The sequence below is a fragment of the Psittacula echo genome (assembly GCF_963264785.1).
Source record: "Psittacula echo genome assembly, chromosome: Z".
NCBI lineage: Eukaryota > Metazoa > Chordata > Aves > Psittaciformes > Psittacidae > Psittacula > Psittacula echo.
Genome location: NC_137742.1, coordinates 104297938 through 104320759, shown reverse-complemented (window position 1 = coordinate 104320759; position 22822 = coordinate 104297938). Strand labels below are relative to the sequence as shown.

The window sequence follows — 22822 nt, the reverse complement described above, 5'->3', positions numbered from 1 at the left end:
CATGTTCTAAGTGTCCCTTTGCTTGCAGGCTGGACAGCATTGCACGAGGCTTGCAACCGGGGTTACTATGATGTTGCAAAGCAGTTGCTTGCTGCGGGCGCTGAAGTCAACACAAAGGGGTTGGATGATGACACCCCACTGCACGATGCAGCCAACAACGGGCACTTCAAGGTTGGTTTTTGCTGGACTCCATAGCTCTGGTTTTAATAACTTTTTTCCTAGCTCATGCTTTAAGCAGCCAGCTGAGCAAAACCAGAGATTCTGTTTATTTTAAGTGTTCAAGGCCAGTTGGACGATGTTTTGAACAACCTGGTCTAGTGGGAGATGTCCTTGTCTGTGGCAGGGGAGTTGGAACTAGGTGATCTCTAAGGTCCCTTCCAACCTAAACCATTCTAGGATTCTGTGATTTTATTATCATTTGCTGCTGATAGTAGTGGGCAGGAATTCCCCTGCCCTGGTGCTGGGTTTGTGTTTTATTTACTTCTACTTCTGTGTTTTACTTTTGCTGTTCCTCTATTTCAGGGGATAAAATGTCTTGTTCTTTTCCCTTCTTTCCTGCTCAAGTTGGTTCATGTTGCTGTGTTTTGTCTCCTTTGTTATTGAAGACTATTTGTACCTTAAGTCATGTCCTGAGGACAGACTGCTTGAGGACATCCCCCTTTTAGTTCTGTGTGAAAGCTGTACAAAAAGCCTGGAATCTAAATGTCATGAGTGACTTCAATCTCAATTTCTGTTTTCAGGTGGTGAAATTGTTATTACATTATGGAGGGAATCCTCATCAAAGCAACAGGAAGGGCGAGACACCTTTAAAAGTAGCCAATTCTCCCACCATGGTGAATCTGCTCTTGGGAAAGACCACATACCCCTCTAGCGAAGAGAGCTCGACAGGTGAGATTGACTTTTATGTGAACGTGGGAGTGATGGTTTTGGCCTGCAGCTGTCTGTTAATACAGAGACGTTAAGAGGACAGTGAAGTTAGACTCATGTCAGAATACCTGCAAGCTGCTGCCACGGTCAGGAGTCCATCTGTAGCTGTAACCCAAATTCAGACAACATAACCACCCGCTTTAGCTCCGGGAGCTCTAGCTGTTTGCCCTGGAAGCCTACGTTGAGATGACTTGCCTGGTGCAATCGAGATGTAGGATTGGAAGCCAATTGCAGGTAAATGGATGTCTTACCTTTACAATATGGGAACTACTCATAAAACCATAGAATAGTTAGGGTTGGAAAGGACCTTAAGATCATCCAGTTCCAACCCCCCTGCCATGGGCAGGGACACCTCACACTAAACCATGGCACCCAAGGCTCTGTCCAACCTGGCCTTGAACACTGCCAGGGATGGAGCATTCACAGCTTCCCTGGGCAACCCATTCCAGTGCCTCACCGCCCTCACAGTAAAGAATTTCTTCCTTATATCCAATCTAAACTTCCCCTGTTTCAGTTTGAACCCGTTACCCCTTGTCCTGTCACTACAGCTCCTGATGAAGAGTCCCTCCCCAGCATCCTTATAGGCCCCCTTCAGATACTGGAAGGCTGCTATGAGGTCTCCACGCAGCCTTCTCTTCTCCAGGCTGAACAGCCCCAACTTTCTCAGCCTGTCTCCATACGGGAGGTGCTCCAGCCCCTGATCATCCTCGTGGCCTCCTCTGGACTTGTTCCAACAGTTCCATGTCCTTTTTATGTTGAGGACACCAGAACTGCACACAATGCTCCAAGTGAGGTCTCACGAGAGCAGAGTAGAGGGTCAGGATCACCTCCTTCGACCTGCTGGTCACGCTCCTCTTGATGCAGCCCAGGGTACGGTTGCTTTCTGGGCTGCGAGCGCACCCTGCAGCCGGCTCATGTTCATTTTCTCATGGACCAACACCCCCAAGTCCTTCTCTGCAGGGCTGCTCTGAATCTCTTCTCTGCCCAACCTGTAGCTGTGCCTGGGATTGCTCCGACCCAGGTGTAGGACCTTGCACTTGGCATGGTTAAACTTCATCAGGTTGGCATCAGCCCACCTCACAAGCGTGTCGAGGTCCCTCTGGATGGCATCCCTTCCCTCCGGCGTATCAACCGAACCACACAGCTTGGTGTCATCGGCAAACTTGCTGAGGGCGCACTCAATCCCACTGTCCATGTCAGCGACAAAGATGTTGAACAAGACCGGTCCCAACACCGATCCCTGAGGGACACCACTCGTTACCGGTCTCCAGCCGGACATCGAGCCATTGACCACAACTCTTTGCGTGTGGCCATCCAGCCAGTTCTTTATCCACCGAGTGGTCCACCCATCAAATTGATGTCTCTCCAATTTACAGACAAGGATGTCATGTGGGACAGAATCGAACGCTTTGCACAAGTCCAGGTAGATGATGTCAACTGCTCTGCCCCGTCCATCAGTTCTGTAGCCCCATCACAGAAGGCCACCAAATTGGTCAGGCAGGATTTCCCCTTAGTGAAGCCCTGCTGGCTGTCACCAAGCACCTTGTTGTTTTTCATGTGCCTTAGCACGCCTTCCAGGAGAATCTGCTCCAAGATTTTGCCAGGCACAGAGGTGAGACTGACTGGTCTGTAATTCCCCGGGTCATCCATTTTCCCCTGCTTGAACGTGGGGGTTATATTTCCCTTCTTCCAGTGGTTGGGAACTTCACCTGACTGCCATGAGTTTTCAAATATGATGGCCAGTGGCTTAGCAACTTCATTCGCCAGCTCCTTCAGGACCCGTGGATGGATTTCATCAGGTCCCATGGACTTGTGCACGTTTAGGTTTTTAAGATGGTCTCGAACCAGATCCTCTCCTACAGTGGGCCTGGGGTCTTCATTCTCACAGTCCCTGCGTTCGCCTTCCAAGACTTGGGTGTTGTGGTCAGAGCATTTGCCAGTGAAGACTGAGGCAAAGTCATTGAGAACCTCAGCCTTCTCCAAATCCAGGGTAGCCAGTTCTCCTGACAGCTTCCGGAGGGGGCCCACATTGTCCCTAGTCTGTCTTCTATTTGCAATGTACCTATAGAATCCCTTTATGTATTCTTTCACATCCCTAGCCAGGTTTAATTCTAACTGGGCCTTAGCTTTCCTAACCTGGTCCGTAGCTTCCCGGACAACATCCCTGTATTCTCCCCAGGTTGCCTGTCCCTGCTTCCACCTTTCGTAAGCCTCTTTTTCCCTTCAAAGTTTCCTCAGCAGCTCCTTATCCATCCATGGAGGTCTCCTGGCCCTCCTGCTGCACTTCCTTCTAGCTGGGACACAACACTCCTGAGCTTGTAGCAGGTGATCCTTGAATATCAACCAACAGTCTTGGGCCCCCCTGCCCTCTAGGGCTGTATCCCATGGAACCTTACTAAGCAGGTTCCTGAAGAGGCCAAAGTCTGCTCTCTTGAAGTCCAGGGCACTGAGCTTGCTGCACGCTCTTCTCACTGTCCTGAGGATCTCGAATTCGACCATCTCGTGGTCGCTGCATCCAAGGCTGCCGTGGTCACATTTCCAACCAGCCCTTCCCTGTTGGTGAGCACGAGGTCAAGCACGGCACCTCTCCTTGTCGGCCCCTCTGTTACCTGCAGAAGGAGGTTGTCTTCCACACAATCAAGGAACCTCCTGGATTGCTTGTGCCAGGCCGTACCATCGCTCCAACAGATACCAGGGTGGTTGAAGTCCCCCATGAGAACAAGGGCCTGTGAGCGTGAGGCTGTTCCTATCTGTTTGTAGAGCACTTCATCCACAGATTCCTCTTGATCAGGTGGTCTGTAACAGATCCCACAGTAATGTCCCCCATTGCTGCTCTCCCTTTAACCCTGATCCACAAGCTCTCTATTGACTGCTCACCCGTCCCCAGACAGAGTTCCATACTCTCCAGCCTATCCCTAACATAAATAGCAACTCCTCCTCCCCGCCTGCCAGGCCTGTCTTTTCTAAAGAGCCTGTAACCTTCCATTCCAACACTCCAGTCACAGGAGCCATCCCACCATGTTTCTGTGATACCAGTGATATCATATCCCTGTAGACATGCACACATCTCCAATTCCTCTTGCTTGTTCCCCATGCTACGGGCGTTTGTACAGAGGCATCTGAGCCGAGCTCCAAATGAAACCGGCTCATTGGCTGGAGTGGCTGGAATATCTCTACATTGCTCCAAGCATTAATTATAGGTGCTGGCCACTGACTGGGAGTGTTGGGATGGAACGATGCCCCCCTCCCCCAAACCATCTAGTTTAAAGCATCCTTGACCAGCCTGGCAAGCCTCCTACCAAAACCACTCTTCCCCTTCGTTGTCAGACCAGCTCCACCAGCCTCCAGTACACCTGGCCTCCCAGACTGAGTCCCATGTTCTAGATACCCAAACCCCTTGCTATGGCACCACTGTTGTAACCATTTATTAACCTGCCAAATCCACCTAGCCTTTTTAAGGCCCTCCCCTTTATCCTGGAGAATTGATGAAAAGACTATCTGAGCTCCAGAGCCCCTAACCACCTCTCCCAGGGCTCTGTCGTCCTTCTTAATGTTCTCCAGCCTACTGCTATCTATATCGCTAGCACCTACATGGGCGACTAGAAGTGGGTAATAGTCAGTGGGACTTACTACAGCAGGCAGCCTCTTTGCAACATCCCTGATCTGAGCTCCTGGATAGGCAGCACACCTTGAGCCTGGGTCAGCCCAACAGATAAGTGCCTCTGTGCCTTTCAAAGTAGAGTCTCCTACCACTACGACCCGTCACTTTTTCCTGGCAGCACCAGTAGAGATCTTCTTTACCAGTGCATCAGCTGGCTGTTCATGGTGTGAGTGCGTTTCCTCATCAGCCCACTGCAGAACTTCGAAGCGGTTCGGAGTGGGGACATCAAATTTAGGAGGAAGCCCCTTGCTTTTAATTGTCCTCTTCCTCCTTGTTTTGTTGTTTTTTTATATTACTATTTCCCAGCTTCCTGGGTTAACGGCCTCCTCCTTTCCTGCATGAGCTATGATGGACGCTTGAGGCCCCTGCACAGTTTGGGCCTGGAGCAAGCAGTGCTGCTTCCTCTCAGCTTCCCTGACATCTTGCAGCCTATTGACAGCGTCCCGCAGCTCAGCCCCTGCTGCAGGAGGACCGGCACCAGGGAGCACCGGGTGCAGCCCTGCCCATTGGGCCCCGTTCCCTCACCGGACCGGTGCAGGCACTCTCTGCACTCCGAGCTCTGCACGGAGCCTCCCCTCTCATCGGCTCTGTCTGGGTGCCTCCGGTGGCCACCGCCGGGGCAGCCAGAGCAGAGCTCCCAGAGCGGGCCCTGGTCCTGAGGCGAGTGCGAACCATCCCACGAACCATCCCACTCGCTGCCCTTGTGAACTGCCGTGCCACACTCCTGATCATTCCTGCTCCCTGGGGCTGGTTCTTACCCCATCAGGGCTGGTGCCATCCCTCCTGTCGCCACCCCCTGTGAGTCCCTGCTCGTGTCAGCGGAGCTGCCGGCTCCTGGGCAAGTCCTGTCGGGACTTGAGGCTCCCTCAGTGGCTCTTGCCGCTCTGAGTTGAGGCTCCTGGACGCTGAGCTTCGCCCCGCTCAAGTGTTGAAGGCGTCCTCTCTCGAGCTACTCACCTCAGCAATTGACCACAGTCCAGCCTGTGTGTAGAGAGGAGGAGGTTTGCGTGCTCATCGTGTGTTGCCATCCCTCCCCGTTTGGAGGGCACAGCACTCTGTACCAGTGCTCCTGGGCTATCCCTCAGCAGAGCTCCCTGCTACAGCCTGTCCCATGAGTGCCACCATTATGGCTGTGCCAGGTGGAGAACACTGCAGGTTTTAATCCATGCTAATTTAAGTTTCCAGTCTCATGCGAAGTCTTGACCTATGGTTTGTGCAGTCATAGCCCTGTTAACAGGTTCTTCTCTTGATACAGCCAGGATGTTGTTTTGAGGAACACCCTGTGCAGGTTTGAGAGTGAATAGCTGTTCCTTTCTAAAAGATCTCCCAACCCGACTATCACCTGCAAACTTAGCAAAGGCTGGGTAAGGCAGAAGGGCGGCAGGGGTGTTCGCAGGGGTCACATCTACAGCAGACTGATGATGTTACCTTCCCAAAGCCCCTCTCAGCCCTTAACACATTGTTCTTCTCTGTCTGCAGAGACCTCAGAAGAGGAGGATGCCCCTTCCTTCGCTCCCTCCAGCTCTGTTGATGGCAATAACACAGACTCAGAGTTTGAGAAGGGTTTGAAGCACAAGCCCAAGGCCCAGGAGCCCCCCAAAACCATCACCCCGGTGAAAGATGAGTATGAATTTGATGAGGATGATGAGCAGGACCGGGTCCCACCTGTTGATGACAAACATCTGCTGAAAAAGGACTACAGAAAAGAGACTAAAGCAAACAGTTTCATTTCCATACCCAAAATGGAAGTGAAAACTTATACTAAAAATAACACAATTACACCAAAGAAAGCTGCCCACCGCATCCTGTCGGACAGCTCGGACGAGGAGGAGACCAGTGTTGCTGTGGGGACAGGGGAGAAGCTGCGACTTTCGAGCCACTCGATACTGCCCAGCAGCAAGATTCGAGAGCCCGCCAGCACAAAGCCGCAGAAGGAGAAAAGCAAAGTAAAAAAGAAGCGGAAGAAGGAGACAAAAAACAAAGAGGTTCGGTTTGGCAAAAAAAATGACAAGTTTTGTTCCTCTGAATCAGAGAGTGAAAACGTGGAGAGTGAGGAGGATGATAGAGACTCTCTTCAGAGCTCTAGCTGTGTAAAGGACTCCAGGCTAGTGCTAAAGGAATCCTCCTTGTTTAACTCTCTGTCTGCCTCATCGACCTCTTCTCATGGGAGTTTAGCATCCCAGAAACATAATGCTAATCTTACAGAACAGCACTCCAAGCACTGGAGGACGGACAATTGGAAAACAATATCTTCTCCAGCTTGGTCAGATGTCAGTTCCTTATCGGACTCCACCAGGACGAGACTGACGAGTGAGTCAGACTACTCGTCCGAGGACTCGAGCTTAGAGTCACTAAAGCCAGTCAGAAAGAAAACAGAGCACAGAAAGAAAAACACCACACACAACACTGTTTCTGAGAAAAAGAATTCATTCCATAGCAATGTGGATGGAGCAATTCCAAAGCTGGACAAAGAGGGGAAGGTTGTTAAAAAGCATAAAACAAAACACAAACATAAAAACAAGGAGAAGGGGCAGTGTCCCATCAGCCAAGACATTAAAATAATCAAAACGTTTTCTTTTGAGTTTGAGGACTCTAAACAAAAGCCTGAGAAAGGCTTGATAGTAGAGACAGAAAATCCAGTCGAAAACAAACTAAAGGTGTTAAAGCACGAGCGAGAGCACAGTAAGAAGGAGGAAAAGCTCCCCAAAGGTAAAGCCGAAGAGAAGGAATGGTTGTTTAAAGATGAGACTGGAAAATCCTTGAAAGAGGAGAAATCATTAAGAAAAGTCAAAGATGGTAGTAAAGACATGAGCAAATCCTTCAGAGAAGGATTAAGTAAATCAGAAAAAGAGAAAACAGTAAAGGAGAAGTCTCCCAAGGAGGAGAAGCCGAGACTACACAAGGAGGAGAGAAAGAAAAAATCAAAGGACAAGCAGTCGAAATCTGAAAAGAAGAATGAGCTGAAGGAAGAGAAGGTTTCTAAACTAGAGAAAGAAAAAGCTTTCAAGGAAGAGAAAGAAAAATGCAAAAAAGACAAACTTTACAGGGATGAGTCTGGGTTTGATGAGTTTAATAACAAAACCCAGTTTCCCGAAAGCGAGGACACAAAGTTCAGCCTTTCAGATGATCAGCAGGAGAGGTGGTTTTCAGACTTGTCTTCTGACTCATCCTTCGACTTCAAAGGTGAAGATAGCTGGGATTCTCCAGTAACAGATTTCAGGGAGATTAAAAATGACACCGTGGCAAAACTGATCATAGAACCTGTAAAAGAGGAAACTAAAGACAAGAAAAAGGAAAATAAAATGAAAGAGAAGAAAGAATACAACGAGAAACGTAATGAAAAGGACACTTTCTTAAAGAAGAAAGAAAGGGAGTACATGGACAAAAGCTCCGAGAAGAAAAAGGACCAAATGGACAGACACAAAGTTCCTCCTAGTTATTTGCCTGAAAAGGATAAGAAGAGGAAGGATTCTGCAGAGAGTGTCAAGGAGAGGAAAGAAAAAGATGCAGGTGAAACTGCCAAAGAGAGAAAAGATTCCTCTGATGGCTCTAAAGATAGAAAAGACGCCAAAATGAAGCAGGAGGAGCCCTATCGAGATGACTTTAAAGAATATGGCTGCGAAACGTTCTTCAAGGATAAGCCTGACCCTGAATTCAGTGGTAAAACGCTGGAGAGCTGGGAGAGACACCATTCTGGGAAGGAAAAGGAGAAGAAAGATGGTCCTGATAAAGAAAAAAAAGAAAAGGCAAAGCCAGAAAAATACAAGGAAAAATCCAAAGAAGGCGACAAGGAGAAAAATGAAAAAGTTGCTCCTGAGAAAGTCCTGAAAGACAAAGAACTCGACAAGAGTTTCAAAGAGAAAAAAGAAACTAAAGAGAAGTACAAAGACCCACACAGCAAAGACAAAGAAAGGAAGAGTTCTTTTGACCAGGTTAAAGACAAGAAAGATAAAAACTTCTCCGCAGATCGAGAGGACTTCTCCGAGAAAAAGGATGAGAAGAAAGGCAAGGAGAAAAGCTGGTACAGCATTGCAGACATCTTCACAGATGAAAGTGAAGATGAGAGGGATGAATACAGCTTGAGTGGGTTCAAAGTTGGCGACTCTGCTGGGAGTGACATGCATCGTCTGGATAGTCTGCAGGAGAAGGACGACGGCACAGCTGCTGAGAAGGAGCTGTACCCTGAGAAGCACCGCAAGTACTCCTCCGACAGGCAGCACTCAGGAGAGAAGCAGAAAGATAAGGACTCCAAGGAGAAGAAAAAGGACAAAGGAGCATCAGAAGGGGGAAAAGAGAAGAAGAGTTCCTCTGAAAAACACAAAGAGAAGAAAGATAAGGACTCTACCGAAAAGTACAAGGACAGGAAAGACAGAATGTCCATAGATTCCACTCAAGAGAAGAAAACCAAGCAAAAGCTCCCAGAAAAGGTTGAAAAGAAACATGCCAATGATGACAAGGTGAAAAGCAAGCATAAGGAGAAGCCAGATAAAGAGCACTCCAAAGAGAAGAAGTCTTCAAAAGGAGGGGATTCAGAGAAGAGCCTGTTGGAGAAATTGGAGGAGGAGGCCCTGAACGACTATAGAGATGACTCCAATGACAAAATCAGCGAGATCTCTTCTGACAGCTTCACAGATAGAGGACAAGATCCGGGACTGACCAGCCTCTTTGAGTCTTCTAACCTCTCTCTTACTGATGCCACTGAAGAAAAGTTTAAGGACTCTCTCCCTTTAACCTGCTTGCAGGACAAACTCAAGGAGAAGGAGAGACACAGACATTCCTCATCTTCATCAAAGAAAAGTCATGAGAAAGAAAAAGCAAAGAAGGAGAAGACAGAGAAAAAGGAAAAAACAGAAGAATTCAAAGACTCCAGCAGCAGAAAGGATTCCACTCATTATGAAAAAGATTTCTCTGTGGATGGGGAGGCTTTTAGCACTTCCTACAGTGTGAAGATAGAGGCTGATGAGGAACCAGAGAAAAGCATTGATTACTTATTTTCTGAAAAGAAAGATAAAAATGATTCTGAAAGAGAGCTGTCAAAGAAGGCGGAAAAAGACAAGAGTTACAGCTCCAGCACCATCAGCACAGCTAAAGAGAAGAAGAAGCGAGATAAACACAAGGAAAAATGGAAGGAGGAAAAGGAAAAACATAGAGATAAACATGCAGATGGTTTCTTCAAACATCACAAAGATGATCCAAAGTCAACGCTTAAGGACAGTCCTCAAGTTACCGCCTTTAAAGATAAATCAAAGGAGGACAACCTCAAATTCAGCGAAACCAAACTGAAGGAAAAGCTCAAGGAGAACCAAGAGAAAGACAAATCAGAGTCAATAAAAATAAGCAACGGGAATGAAAAAATAACGCTTTCCAAAGACACCAGCAAGAAAGAAGCCAGGCCAAGGGAGAAACTTCTGGGAGACGGTGATTTGATGATGACCAGCTTTGAAAGGATGCTGAGCCAGAAAGACCTGGAAATCGAGGAGCGCCACAAAAGGCACAAAGAGAGAATGAAACAGATGGAGAAAATGAGGCACAGGTCTGGAGACCCAAAATTAAAGGACAAACTTAAAACCTCGGAAGATGCACGCAAGAGGAGTCTGGATCTGGCAACGAAAAAGCCGTTAGCGCTGGATACTCAGCTCAAGGACAAGAAGCTGAAAGAGCTGGGTCCACTGACTCCTATGCTGTCACCAGAAAACAAGGCCCAGCCTGCTGTTGGGACAGACTCCAAGGACTGGATAACGGGTCCTCAGCTGAAGGAGATCCTCCCAGCATCTCCCAGGCCTGATCAGAACCGGCCAACGGGAGTCCCAACCCCAGCGTCCGTCGTCTCTTGTCCAAGCTACGAGGAGGTGATGCAGACACCTAGGACTCCTTCGTGCAGCAACGAAGACTACACAGACCTGATGTTTGAATGTGCGGACTCGCAGCACTCACTGCCCATATCCACCATGTCCATGAACGCCTGTTCTCCATCCTTCTTTGACAGATATGCCAACGTTTCCAGTGTGCTCCCTGAGAACCCTGGTCAGACCCCGTCTCGGACCATACCCTCCACAAACCTTTATCGTTCCATCTCAGTTGATATCAGAAGGGCACCTGAAGAAGAATTCAGTGTCGGAGATAAATTTTTCAGACAGCAGAGTGTTCCAGCAACGTCCAATTATGACTCTCCAGTGCCACACTTAATGGAGGAGAAAGTTCCCCTTCCTTCTGTCCCTGCTGAGAAGTTCCAGTGTTTATCTCCTGGGTATTACTCACCGGATTATGGGGTTTCATCACCCAAAGTGGAAGCTCTGCACTGTGCGCCAGGAGCTGTCAGTGGAGTTTCCCAGTCACCTGAAAGTGTCTTTTCTGGTTTACAAGCAAAATCCTCCCCTTCCCACAGAGACGAATTGCTGGCTCCTTCAGTAGAAAGTGCTCTTCCCCCTGACCTCGGCATGCCCTTGGATACCACCGAAGAGCAGCAAGCTACAGCTTCCATTATGCCACCAGAATCTACTTACTTACCATCAATTGAAGAAAACCATTTTAGTTCAGGTATGCCAGAACAGAACAACATAGACTGGGATAACCCTCAGTCCAGGAACACTGACACTGGCATTCCTCCCAGCCTGATGGGTAACCCAGCAGAGCACTCAGTCAGCTGGTCCATGGGCTCAGAGCTTCTGATGAAATCTCCCCAGAGGTTCTCTGAGTCCCCTAAAGCACCACTCTGTTCCCTAGAGCCAATTCATCCTGCACCAGTAGCCTTCATTCCCACAGATACTTCCTACCCCGTTTCTCCCATATCTTACCCTCTGTCAGTGTCTGAACCGAGGCTTGATGAAGTCAAGCAGAATGCTGAGGAAGCAGTTCCAGGAGAAACAGTGAAAGCTGAAGGGCAAGCTCCATACATGTCCCCTACCAGGTTAGACACGTTCTTCAATAACTGCAAGCCTATTCCAGAAGCAGCACCTGAGATACCTCCAGAGCCCTCTCGTGTGCCAGCAGAACCTCAGGCAGAAGTTGGTAGCGCACAAGAAAACAAATATTTGGATAACAATAAAGCTGTGCCTGCAAATACAGAGGGGGCAGTAACGTGGCCTGATCCCTTCACCAATACAGATGACTTGGACCTTGGCCCCTTTTCGCTTCCAGAACTGCCGCTCCAACCTAAGGATGCGGAAACAGAGGTGACCAAGGCAGAAGCGGCAGAGGAAAGTACAGCAGCAGGTTCAGAAGCAAGCGCTGGGGTCCTCAAAGCGAGCGCATCCACAGTAGCATCCGGTGAGTCGGAGGAGGCACCAGCCAGGCAGGCAACTGCTGTCCTGCCCGCGGAGACAGAGCCAAAAGCAGGGGAGCAGAGACCAGAAGTAGCTGCAAAAGAAGCCACCTCAGAAGCGCAGAATGTAGCCCAGGAAAAGGGAGCGGAGAACTCGGAAGCACAGGTTTCAAAGCAGACCCCATCTGAATCTGCTAAGGCAGAGAGCAAAGAGGCAGAGGCTGCACGTGAAGACAAGTCATCTTCTGGTGGGGTGGCAGAGAGCAGCTCCCAGAGCTGTCCCCAGCCCACAGCCACCACTGAGAGCAGTGTCCCACAGGAGGGTGCTGTGGCACGCAGTGCAAGCCAAGCCCCCTCCTCTCAGGCAGAAGCACCGCCGAGCAGCGCTAAAACAGAAACTGTCGAACCAGTGCAAAAACCAGTAGCAGAAGCTCCCAAACCACCCAAAATAGAAGAGATTCCTCAGCGGATTACCAGGAACCGGGCTCAGATGCTCGCCAACCAAAACAAGCAGAACGCCGCTGCTGCTGAGAAGGAATTTCCTCCTGTTTCTGCGCCTGTCACACGTGCCAAGAGCCGCGTTACAGAGGACGATGATTCCCAGGCTCAGCACCCGCGCAAGCGCCGCTTCCAGCGCTCCAACCAGCAGCTGCAGCAGCAGATCAACACGTCCACCCAGCAGACGAGGGAGATGATACAGCAAACACTGGCAGCTATCGTAGATGCTATAAAACTGGATGACATCGAACCTTACCACAGTGACAGGTCCAACCCCTACTTTGAGTACCTCCAGATCAGGAAAAAGATTGAAGAGAAGCGGAAAATCCTCTGCTATATTACTCCCCAAGCCCCACAATGCTACGCTGAGTATGTAACCTACACGGGCTCCTACCTGTTGGATGGCAAGCCTCTAAGCAAGCTCCATATTCCAGTGGTGAGTCACCTTCTCTCTTTAAACTGCAGCACCAGGGACTGTCCCCTTGCTGGTACAAGCCAGATTGTCCCCTGCACATTGTGAGCACCCTTGCAGTGCCAGTAGTGTCCAGCCATGCTGTTAGCCTACTTTTAGAACATGGCTATGATGACAAATCAAAGCCTCGGTAAGTAGATAGCTGTGTGATGAATACATCCTCTGAGATGCAGTATTTTTGCAGAGGAGACCTTGGGCTGTGCTTAGGAACTTGAGATTTGTTTGGACTTTAGAGCAGGTTTGTACGAATCCACTGGATTTGAGGCTGGAAGGCAAAACTGCTTTTCCAAGCAGTATAATAATTAGATGAACCTAGGTCATGAACTAGTGGGAAAGAGGTGGCTCTTAACTCCTTCCTTTGTTTTCCCAAGCTCTGATACTTGGCTTGCCAGTAGTACTCACTCCTTGGCAATGGGATCTCAATTCCACTGCTGTGCTGCATGAATGGACTTGCTAATACAGGTGCATCAATAAACAGTGTTGCAGTCAGTAAGTCCAGGATCCAGCCTGGAGGAGGAGGTCAGCATGACCAACCAAGTCAGGCTTCATTGCCTGCTGCAGGCAGCTGGAATGTCCCGGTCTGTGGTTATTTCCCAGAACCACAGTGGTTGCAGCCTGTGTTCAAAACTGCTTGTTCCTTCCTAGTCTACCCCAGAGTCCCCTGCTCCCCTGTTCTGCAGTTGGGCTGTGCTTGTGAAGCACCTTGCTCCCCAGGAGGATTGCAGGACACATCAGGACCCAGGCACCCTTCCCACTAGTGCGCAGACTGGGCTGCTCCTGGCAGTGTTTCTCCAGCAGTGTCATCCACTTCATCAGACACGCTCAGGCCCATTTACAACCTGCCTTTTCATCACATGGGGTGGTGTAAGCTCTGGTTCTGTGTCTCAGAGTTCATGTCTCAGCACTGGACACCTCTTGCCCTGTTGTCTCCCCCCTTGCTATGGTCTAGGCATGGGCAGGACATTGTCCTTTGCCACCTGCCTGCTGAGGACAGAGGCAGAGTTTCTCCTGTGGCGAGCTCAGTACATCACCCTGAGGGGTGGCACCAGCAGCCTTGGCCAATGTGCTGCATGGCAGGGGGTGCTGGGTGCAGGCAGGGCACCCAGCAGCAGTGTTGGCTCTAACCCCCTGCTGCTGTGTGCCCACAGATCGCACCGCCACCGTCGCTCGCCGAGCCTCTGAAGGAGCTCTTCAAGCAGCAGGAAGCAGTGCGAGGGAAGCTGCGGCTCCAGCACAGCATAGAACGGGTAAGGGAATGCTCCTGGGTAACTCCTGCTGGGGAGGAGGTCCTGGATTTGCTCTGCTGGGGAGACAGAGGCTGCAACGCTCACTACTTCCTTTGCTCTTCCTCAGGAGAAGCTCATCGTTTCCTGTGAGCAGGAGATCCTGAGAGTTCATTGTCGGGCAGCAAGGACTATTGCCAACCAGGCTGTGCCCTTCAGTGCCTGCACCATGCTGCTGGACTCCGAGGTCTATAACATGCCTCTAGAAAATCAGGTCAGTGTCTGTCTTGATGGTGAAGGTGCTGTGCCAAGACCCCGAGGGAGATGTGCTTTTCTGGATGGAGGGAGGGAGGAGTTCCTAATGCTCTCCCTGCTCAGGTGCCTTTCTCCCACCATGGCACACAGATGCAGAACATGCTGCAAGAGCCCTGCAGCTCCTGTCTGACCCTGCAGGTTGCCTACTCTGACTCAGTTTCTGGTATCACATGTACTGGGATACCCCATGTGTGTGCCAGGAAAGGAAATATATCCAGAATGTGGGGATACAGGGAGCCTGTTGTCCTGATAGAAGCAGAAATGACTCTGCGTTTATCAGTGAGTCTCAGGACTGTCTGCCCTTTTTCTTGATCAGTATCATCTACACCCTTAAAAGGTTTCTTTTACTACCCTCTGAGATATCCTTTCCTATTGAAGGAAGGGGAGAGAACCATTAAATTGATTTCTGTCTGAATAGTGGCTTTGAAAGAGCCAGGCTCTATCTGACAGGCCACAAGAACTGGTCATTTCTTCTTTCTGTGCCAGGGAAGGGGGAATTGTGTCCGGTTTCTGCAGCTGGTGGCCATGTGGCTGCAGTTGGTCCCACACCATCCTGTCAGCACCGTCTGCACCCTGCAGCTGCTGCCAGCCTGGCTGCTCAGGGAAGCACACTGCTGCATTGCAGGAGGGATCCTGTGCAGGAACAGAATCCTGGAATTCATTAGTGACCTGGAGTATTGATCCCAGAGCCTTGATTTATCCCTCAGCATTTCCCAGCCAAGTGTCTGTGCTTTTACAGTGAAGACATTACAGTTGTGGGCATGAGTTGAAGCAGACAAGAGGGATGTGAGTGCTCTGATGGGCTGGCACAGACAGATTCTCTGCAAAGCAAGCTGACATGGGGAGTGCATGCATGCATGCATGTGTGCATCACTGCCTGAGGCTGAAGCCTTGGCAGAGGGCTGCCTGAGCAGCTGGGAGCAGCATGCTCTGTTCTCCCTCCCTACAGGTATCTTTCTTGTTTCTGATGAGTGTGTGCTCTAGGAGGAGTTGGAATATGGCCTGTTAGACCTGTAGCTGCATAAAGTAACACCAAGAACATTCTCCTGTGTAATTCCCTTGTGCTATCTTTTGCTTAGGGAGATGAAAACAAATCCGTCAGAGACCGTTTCAATGCACGACAGTTCATTTCCTGGTTGCAAGACGTGGATGACAAGTACGATAGAATGAAGGTGAGAGGCTTGGGAGCGCCAGTGCATGGCTGGTACCAGGTCCTGCTCCTCTTCCTCCTGGGAGGAGGGATTCTCCAGGAGGGTCCTGGCTGTTGCTATAGCTTGGGAACTGCCTCTGTGGTTTCCAAAACCCTGGTGGGAGCAGGAGTCCTGAGGTGGTGTGAGCCTCATTGGATGATGCAGGGTCATAGAATCTCAGACTGGTTTGGGTTGGAAGGGGCCCTAAAGCTCATCCAGTTCCAACCCCCCTGCCACGGGCAGGGACACCTTCCACTAGAGCAAGTGGAGTGCTTCTGTGGTGGGATGTACGGTGTGGTGGAGAGGTGGGAGCCTCTGTGGGCACTTGAGGAGCACAGTTGCCTCTGCTGGTTCCAAAAAGGGGGTGAGAGACATGTTCTGCTAAGGGTTGTCTGTCTGTCTGGGATTCTGCTTCATGCCGTATGATCTGGAGCTTCTCGGTCAGTTAGGGTTAGTCAGGCCCTGCTCTGCACCAGCAATGCGTACTGCAGCAAGCTCAAAGCCTGTAGCGAACTTCAGGGTGAAAGGAGTCTGTGCAGTGATTTGCAGGGTGCTCTGCAAAGCTCTGGTGGCACGGGGGGGAGCAGGGACGATTGTCCTTCCAGGTGGTGACATGGAGGGAGGTGACAGCTCCCATGAAGGGAGCAGGACCCTGCTCTTGGCCAGCTAAGGGCCACCGTTGGGGTCCATGGGACTGTCTCCTGCCAGCAGGGTCAGTGCTCTTGAGTGCTTACGACCCTTTAAAAGCCACCCCACAAGGCCCTTTTGGGTTCACCCCTGCTCCTGCTGGAATTAGGCTCAGCAGACGTCCGAAGTCCAGGTCATCTTCCTAAAAAGATGCCTGTGACATCCTTTGCTGTTCTGCCCACCACGATGGCTGCATGTCTCCTGGCTTTGCCAAGTGGAGCGTGCAGCAGGAGCCTTTCCTGCCCTCTCCTGCTTACCCCTCATAGAATCATAGAATGGGTTGGGTTGGAAAGGACCTTGAAGCTCATCAATTTCCAGTCCCCCCTGCCATGGGCAGGGACGCCATCCACTAGACCAGGGTGCACATTCATTTTGGTTTTGAGACTGTTGATGATTCCTAGCTAAAGACTGAATTCCTTCATTTTTTCCAACAAGGATACACATTATAGGCACTAAAATGATGGTTCTCTGCTTGTTCTGTCTTCCCCCCCAATACAGACGTGCCTGCTCATGCGCCAGCAACACGAAGCTGCTGCTTTGAATGCAGTGCAAAGGATGGAGTGGCAGCTGAAGGTGCAGGAGCTGGACCCTGCAGGGCACAAATCCCTCTGCGTGAATGAGGTGCCCTCGTTCTACGTGCCAATGGTCGACGTGAACGATGACTTTGTCCTCTTGCCGGCATGACAGTTCAAAACCAGGAGACATCACTGAACACTGGCACGGACGGGAGCCCTCCGAGGTCGGGCGGTCGAGCTCACATTCACCCTTACCGCTTGCTGATGAATCCCTGGTCAGAGGAGGAGGAAGCAGCTATCGGCAGAAAACAAAACAATGAGAAAAATAATTGCACTTTCTTCACAACGTGTCCCTCGCTTCCAGACTGAAGGCAGCTCTGCCGGGCAGTGGGCCAGGGCGCATCTCCTTTGCAGGGAGGCAGCCGGGCTGCACGAGCAACGGGCACGCACCGGCCAAGAGACTGGCAGAGGCGCGGAGGGGGAGGCCAAGGACACCGTCTGTGTGTTGCAGAAGCTGCTGAGCGGGGCCAGCGACCCAGCGTGATTCATGTACTTGTGAACACCGTGATTTTCCAGCTCTCTGTTTTTCCACCGGTGGTGGATCTCCGCTCGGAGAAGCTGCAGTAGGAAACCATGGGGGGTGGGTGGGGGGTGGTTTGAGTTTCTCGTTCCATCCTGGGTATGTCTAAAAAAAATAAAATAAAAAAAAAAAAAATAAAAAAAAAAAATAAAAAAAAAGACAAAAACTTATTAAAAAAAAACAAACACCAAAAAAAAAAAAAAAAAAAAAAGAAAAAAAAGCAAACAAAAACAAGTAGAAGCAAACAGACAGCGTCCGGGTTGGGCAGCCGCGGCTCTGGAGGTGAGGACAGCTCCGGCACCCGCAGCAGCCGCTCGACAGCCTTTGTGAAGAGCGCAGGAGCCGCCGGAGCGGCGCGGCCGGGCAGGCGAGTGGTGATGCAGAGAAAGGACTTTGCCAACTGTGTTTTTAATGGAGTAAAATCCATGTGGTTTATATATTTTTTTTCCTTTAATCTTGGGCATTTCGTTTCTCTTTCTGAGAACATAACTTGAAAACACTACAGAGCCAATACTCATATAAAGAAAAATTGTATCCCATAAATGCTGTACAGTTTTTATATACATTAACAATGTACTTTTGCTGCCTTCTAGATAATTTATTTTGCAACACATTACTGCACAGTTGTAAATAACTTATGTACTGTAACATCACTTTCAGTTATGTGTAAAGAAATAAATAAATTAATTAAAATTACCTTTGTATGTATAGTTCACCCTAGGCAGCACTTGCAAGGAGAAAACATGGTCCAGGACAGTGTGCAGTGCTCCCTGGAAGCCTGTCTGATGTGCTCAGGTACCTGTGGGGCCATGCTGCAGGGGTCTCTGCGTGCTCACTTTTAACACCACATCAGCATTGTCCTCCCTCCCCAGGCAAGAAGGTGGCTTCCAAGCACCCGGAGCAAGGTAGAGCCCTGGAACCTGCAGCAGGGCTTGCAGCCAGCAGTGCTTCCTCTGGGATGCTGCCTCTGTGCCCAGGGATGAGGCCTGCCGGACTCCCAGGGTGCTGCTGCAGCCATCACACTCCTGCCACCTCCTGTTCTAATACTGACCCTTCAGAAATGGGTTGAGGGACCACTGCTGCCCCGTTGTCTCAATTCATCTGTGTGAGGATGGTGTTGGGCAGCACAACCAGGAGCACCATGTGGTGCTGCTGTCCCCACCTGCCCTGCACCTCTGGCATAGAAGCACAAACTGGTTTGGGTTGGTTGGGTTGAAGGGACCTTAAAGCTCATCCAGTTCCACCCCTCTGCGCAGGCAGGGACCCCTTCCACTGGAGCAGCTTGCTCCAAGCCCCTGTGTCCAACCTGGCCTTGAACACTGCCAGGGATGGGGCAGCCACAGCTTCTCTGGGCACCCTGGGCCAGCGCCTCAGCACCCTCACAGGGAAGAGCTTCCTTATACCCAAGTTAAATCTCCCCTGTTCAGGTTTACCCTGTGCCACCGCAGCCCTATCACGCCTTTGGCTGTCGCCTTCCCACGGAGCGAGGCCAAAAGCAAACACAGATATGATTTTGCGGAAGTGGAGCCGCAGGGCAGCACGGCTGGCCTTCAGAGACAGTGATTGTTAAATAAAATCTCGAGGAGGGAAAAACAAAACGTTTGTTGACTTGTCTGCTTTGCCGGCACTGGATGCGAGGGGAGCTCTGACACCACCCTTCCCAGAGGAGGGGCCAGACCCCACCGGCCTCCTTTAACACACAGGTGCACCCAGGCACATCCGTGGGTGCGCACGGCTGGGTCCTGGCATCCCCAATGCCAACGGGGTTCCTTGGCCTGGAGCATCATAGAGAGTGAGGAGGGAACCCAGCTTGAAGGGGAGGGGGGTAATCGGGCTGGAGGGCGGCGAATCGGTCTGCAGTTGTGACCTGGGCTTGGGGACGCGCTGCCCGGCCTTGGGGGTGAACCGGGCTGGCTTGGGAGGACATAGATCAGGTTGCGGGGTGGCGAACTGAGGTCAGGGGATACCGGACCGAGGTGGGAGGGCGGTGAACCGGGTCCGGGGAATCGAATCGAGCAAGGAGGGGGCGTGAGTGTGAACCGGGCCGGGAGAACAAACAGGTCCTGGGGGGGGGGTGCCGAGTGTGAGACCCAGGTGTGGGTGGGCCGGACCGGTCCTGTCCTGGAGGGTGGAACCGGAGCTTCCGGGGCTGCCCGTCCCGGGGCAGAGCCCCGAGGAGCGGGAGGGTTAGCGCCAGGAGGGCGGGACCATGTCCGGGTGGGCCAGGCCGTGCCCGCGGTGCTTGGTCTGCCCCAGTCCCAGCAGCACCCGTCAGCGGTGCCCGGCGCGGGCCCGCACCTCTGCCCGTGCCTCTGCTGCGACGGGCGATGCCGTCTGAGGGCTTGCGGCCGCGGGGCCGCCTGGCGGCCGGGGGGTGGGCTCCGTGCTTGGCCCTGGCGCTGGGGTGGGCGCTGGGGTGGGCTCTGGGAGCCGCCCCCCCCCACCGCTGCCGCCCGGACACCGCGCTGCTGCCGCCGCCGCTGCGCCGCCTGGCGGGGGCCGCCCTGCTGCGCGCCGCCGTCCCTCGCCTGCCCGGCGGCTGGAGCCAGTGTCAGCTCTACCGGTACCGCGGCACCGCCGCCGGCACCGCGCAGCCCAACGGCACCGGGCCCTGCACCCGCGGCTGGCACTATGCCCTGCCCGCCGCCGGCCTCCGCTCCAACCTCGTCACGCAGGTCCGGGGGGTGCGGGAGAGGGGGGACACCCCTAAGGCTGGGGTTGGGGGCGGTGGTTATGGAGGGGTGGGGGGTACGGGAGGGTGAAGGGGTTTGCGGGAGGGGGGACGAGGTGGGGACCCCAGCAAAGCCCTGGGTGTGCACGGGGAGCTCTGGGGGTGTCCTGGAGTGTGCGGGGTGTTTGCTTCGGGGGGGGACGGACCATGAGGGTGCTCGAAGGGACTCCCGTGGAGGGGCTTTGAGGGCTAGAGGGGACAGGGAACTGCGGACCGTCAGCACCGTCCCATCACCTCTCGCCCCACGTTTGTGCTTGCGGGGACGGGGGCAAAAGCAACCCCCCTGTAACTCCCGGGGCTTCACCTGCCCCAGCCCTGCGGGCAGCGGGGGGGTGGAGGGGGGTGTTTCTGCCGGTACCGCCGTGCTGATGTCCCCCCTGTGCCCCCCTCGCCGCAGTGGGATCTCGTGTGCCACTCGCGCTGGAAGGTGCCCCTGGAGCAGGCCACGCACTTGCTGGGCTGGGCGCTGGGCAGTGTCACCGCCGGCCAGGCCTGCGACAGGTACCCGGGGGGCCCCGGGCTGTCCCCTCCCCACCCAGCGCAGGGGTGCCGGCCCCAGCCCCGCTCACAGCCCCGTCCGCCGCAGGTTCGGCCGCAGGGCAGCCTTCGTGGTGTCCCTGGTGCTGGCAGTGCCGCTTGGAGTCTGCGTGGCGCTGGCCGCGGACTTCACCATGGTGCTCGTGGCCCGGCTGCTCTTCGGGGCCGCTCTGGCAGGCGCCTTCCTCTCCCTCTATGTAGCACGTGAGTGTGGCGGCGGGGTCCATGGTGCCCGAGCACCGAGGATGCTCCGGGGTGCAGGTTACCCCGTGGCCATGGCACCCACGGTGCTCCCCTCGCCCCCCGCCAGGGCTGGAGCTGTGTGACCCCCCACACCGCCTCGGGGTGACCGTAGTGGCCAGCTTCTTCTGGATCGCCGGGGAGCTGCTGCTGCCGGGGCTGGCCGTGCTGTGCCGGGACTGGCGGGTGCTGCAGGGCGCTGTCACCATGATCCTGGCTCTGCTGGCTGCCTGCTGGTGGTAAGGAGGGGGGGGGCTGCCCCTGCCCTGGGGCTGAGCTGAGCCCGGGGCTGGCGCTGAGCCGTGCCCGGAGCAGTGCCCAGCGCAGCGCACCCTGCCCGGGTGATCAAAGCCTGCCCGGGGCTCTCCAGGCGGAGCGCGGGGACCCCCCCGCCCCGGGTAAATGTTTGCTCAGGCTCCAGCTCGAGGGTTTCTGGGCTGCGCCGCTTCGCAGCCGGGAAGGGGTCGGGGCTGGCGGGGGGGGAGCGGGCCCTTGGGAGGCCCCTTGGCGCCAGCCCTCGCGTCGCAGGTGCCCGGTGCTGCTGCTGGAGTCCCCGCGCTGGCTGCTGGCCACGCGGCAGCTGGACAGGGCCAGGAAGACCCTGCAGGCGCTGGCCAAGGGCAGCGGCTCCGATCTCAGCTCCTGCCACCACCAGAGCCTCTGCGCCGGTGCGTGCCCTCCCCAGAGCCCGGGTGGTGATGGTGGGATGGAGCCGGCCCTAACCCGGGTCCTTGTGTCCCTGCAGAGCTGCAGTCCCTGTCCGAGGGGTCCCCGCAGCCCCGGTACCACCTTGTCTGCGAGATCTTCGGCACCCGGGTCATCTGGAAGAACAGCGTCATCCTCGGCTTCACAGCGTGAGCAGCGGAAGGGTGCTGGGGGGCGAGGGGGTTCCTGCCTCAGCCCCCCTGATCCCGCTGTCCCGCAGGTTCATCGGCTCCGGCATCCGCCACTGCTTCACCCGCAACCTGGCCCCGCACCTGCCCCACTTCTTCTCCTCCTACTTCACACTGGTAGGCACCGAGGCGACCGCCTGCCTCTTCGTCTTCCTGACCGCCGAGCGCTTCGGGCGCCGCGCCATCCTCCTGCTCTGCACCGTCCTCACCGGCATCTGCTCCCTCCTGCTGCTGGCCCTCACCCAGTGTAAGGATGGGCACAGGGCTCCCCTGCTCTCCTGGCCGGGGTTGGGAACAGGATGCTTCGGGTGCGGTGTGTGCAGGATTTGACCACTGATGATGCCCGCCCCCCCCCCCCCGCCCAGACTTGCTGGAGTTCATTGTCATGACCCTGTCTGTGGTTGGCATCACCACATCGCACGCTGTCACCATGCTCAGCATCTTCTTTGCCAGCGAGGTCCTCCCCACCGTGATCAGGTAAGGGGGGAGCTGCCATGTCCCTCATACTACCCCAGGGTGACCCGAGCGGGTCCTCCGGGTCCCCTCTAACTGCCTTTGCCCCACAGAGGTGCTGGGCTGGGCCTCATTGTGGGCGCCAGCTTCGTGGGCAAGGCAGCAGCCCCCATCACCGCCATCCCCAACAGCCGTGGCTTCTTTCTGCACCACATTGTCTTCGCCTCCTTCACCATCCTCAGCATCCTCAGTATCATGCTGCTGCCAGAGAGCCAGGGCCACAGCCTGCCCCAGTCCCTGGAGGATGGTGAGAGGCAGCGCCGGTCCCCCCTCTTCCACCAGCCACCCCACGAGGACCACGTGCCCCTGCTCACCACCCCGAGCAGCCAACACAAGTACTCCAACGTCACCACCTCCACCACATCGATGACGGGCTCCATGGTCACCCCCAGTGAAATATAGCAGTGCCCCTCACCCCATACTGGTGTCTCCCCACTGCTGAACACGGTGCTGGGATCCCCCCATCTTTGGGTGTTCACGGGGATGATGGAGCACACCGGGACACATCTGATGGAGGGAGCAGCGCATCAGCCCCACGGTGGGGGCGGATCCTGCCCCAAGAGGAGCTTTGCTGGGAGT

At 53.6% G+C, this 22822-nt stretch overlaps 2 protein-coding genes across 10 annotated transcripts in view; both read left to right on the top strand.

Annotated features, from left to right (window-relative positions):
• The window catches only part of ANKRD11 (ankyrin repeat domain containing 11), a 153422-nt gene extending 135397 nt beyond the window's left edge, over positions 1-18025 (top strand). For 8 of the 9 annotated variants that reach the window (XM_080637872.1, XM_080637869.1, XM_080637868.1 and 5 more), the window contains 7 exons: positions 29-171; positions 741-888; positions 6068-12783; positions 13968-14066; positions 14173-14316; positions 15437-15529; positions 16733-18025. In XM_080637872.1, the coding sequence (XP_080493998.1) occupies positions 29-171; positions 741-888; positions 6068-12783; positions 13968-14066; positions 14173-14316; positions 15437-15529; positions 16733-16918 (7529 nt within the window). In that variant the 3' untranslated portion in view covers positions 16919-18025. Of the gene's footprint in view, positions 1-28; positions 172-740; positions 889-963; positions 1162-6067; positions 12784-13967; positions 14067-14172; positions 14317-15436; positions 15530-16732 lie in introns of those variants that run through there. The other variant, XM_080637875.1, reaches the window with a different exon arrangement.
• A 1631-nt stretch (positions 18026-19656) lies between these two features.
• SLC22A31 (solute carrier family 22 member 31) lies at positions 19657-22645 on the top strand (the record flags this gene model as incomplete). Its single annotated transcript, XM_080638401.1, has 9 exons — positions 19657-20004; positions 20458-20561; positions 20647-20801; positions 20908-21076; positions 21366-21505; positions 21583-21691; positions 21763-21977; positions 22096-22207; positions 22297-22645. 9 exons carry the CDS (start codon positions 19657-19659, stop codon positions 22643-22645), a joined length of 1701 nt encoding a protein of 566 aa, XP_080494527.1.
• Positions 22646-22822: the final 177 nt, after the last annotated feature.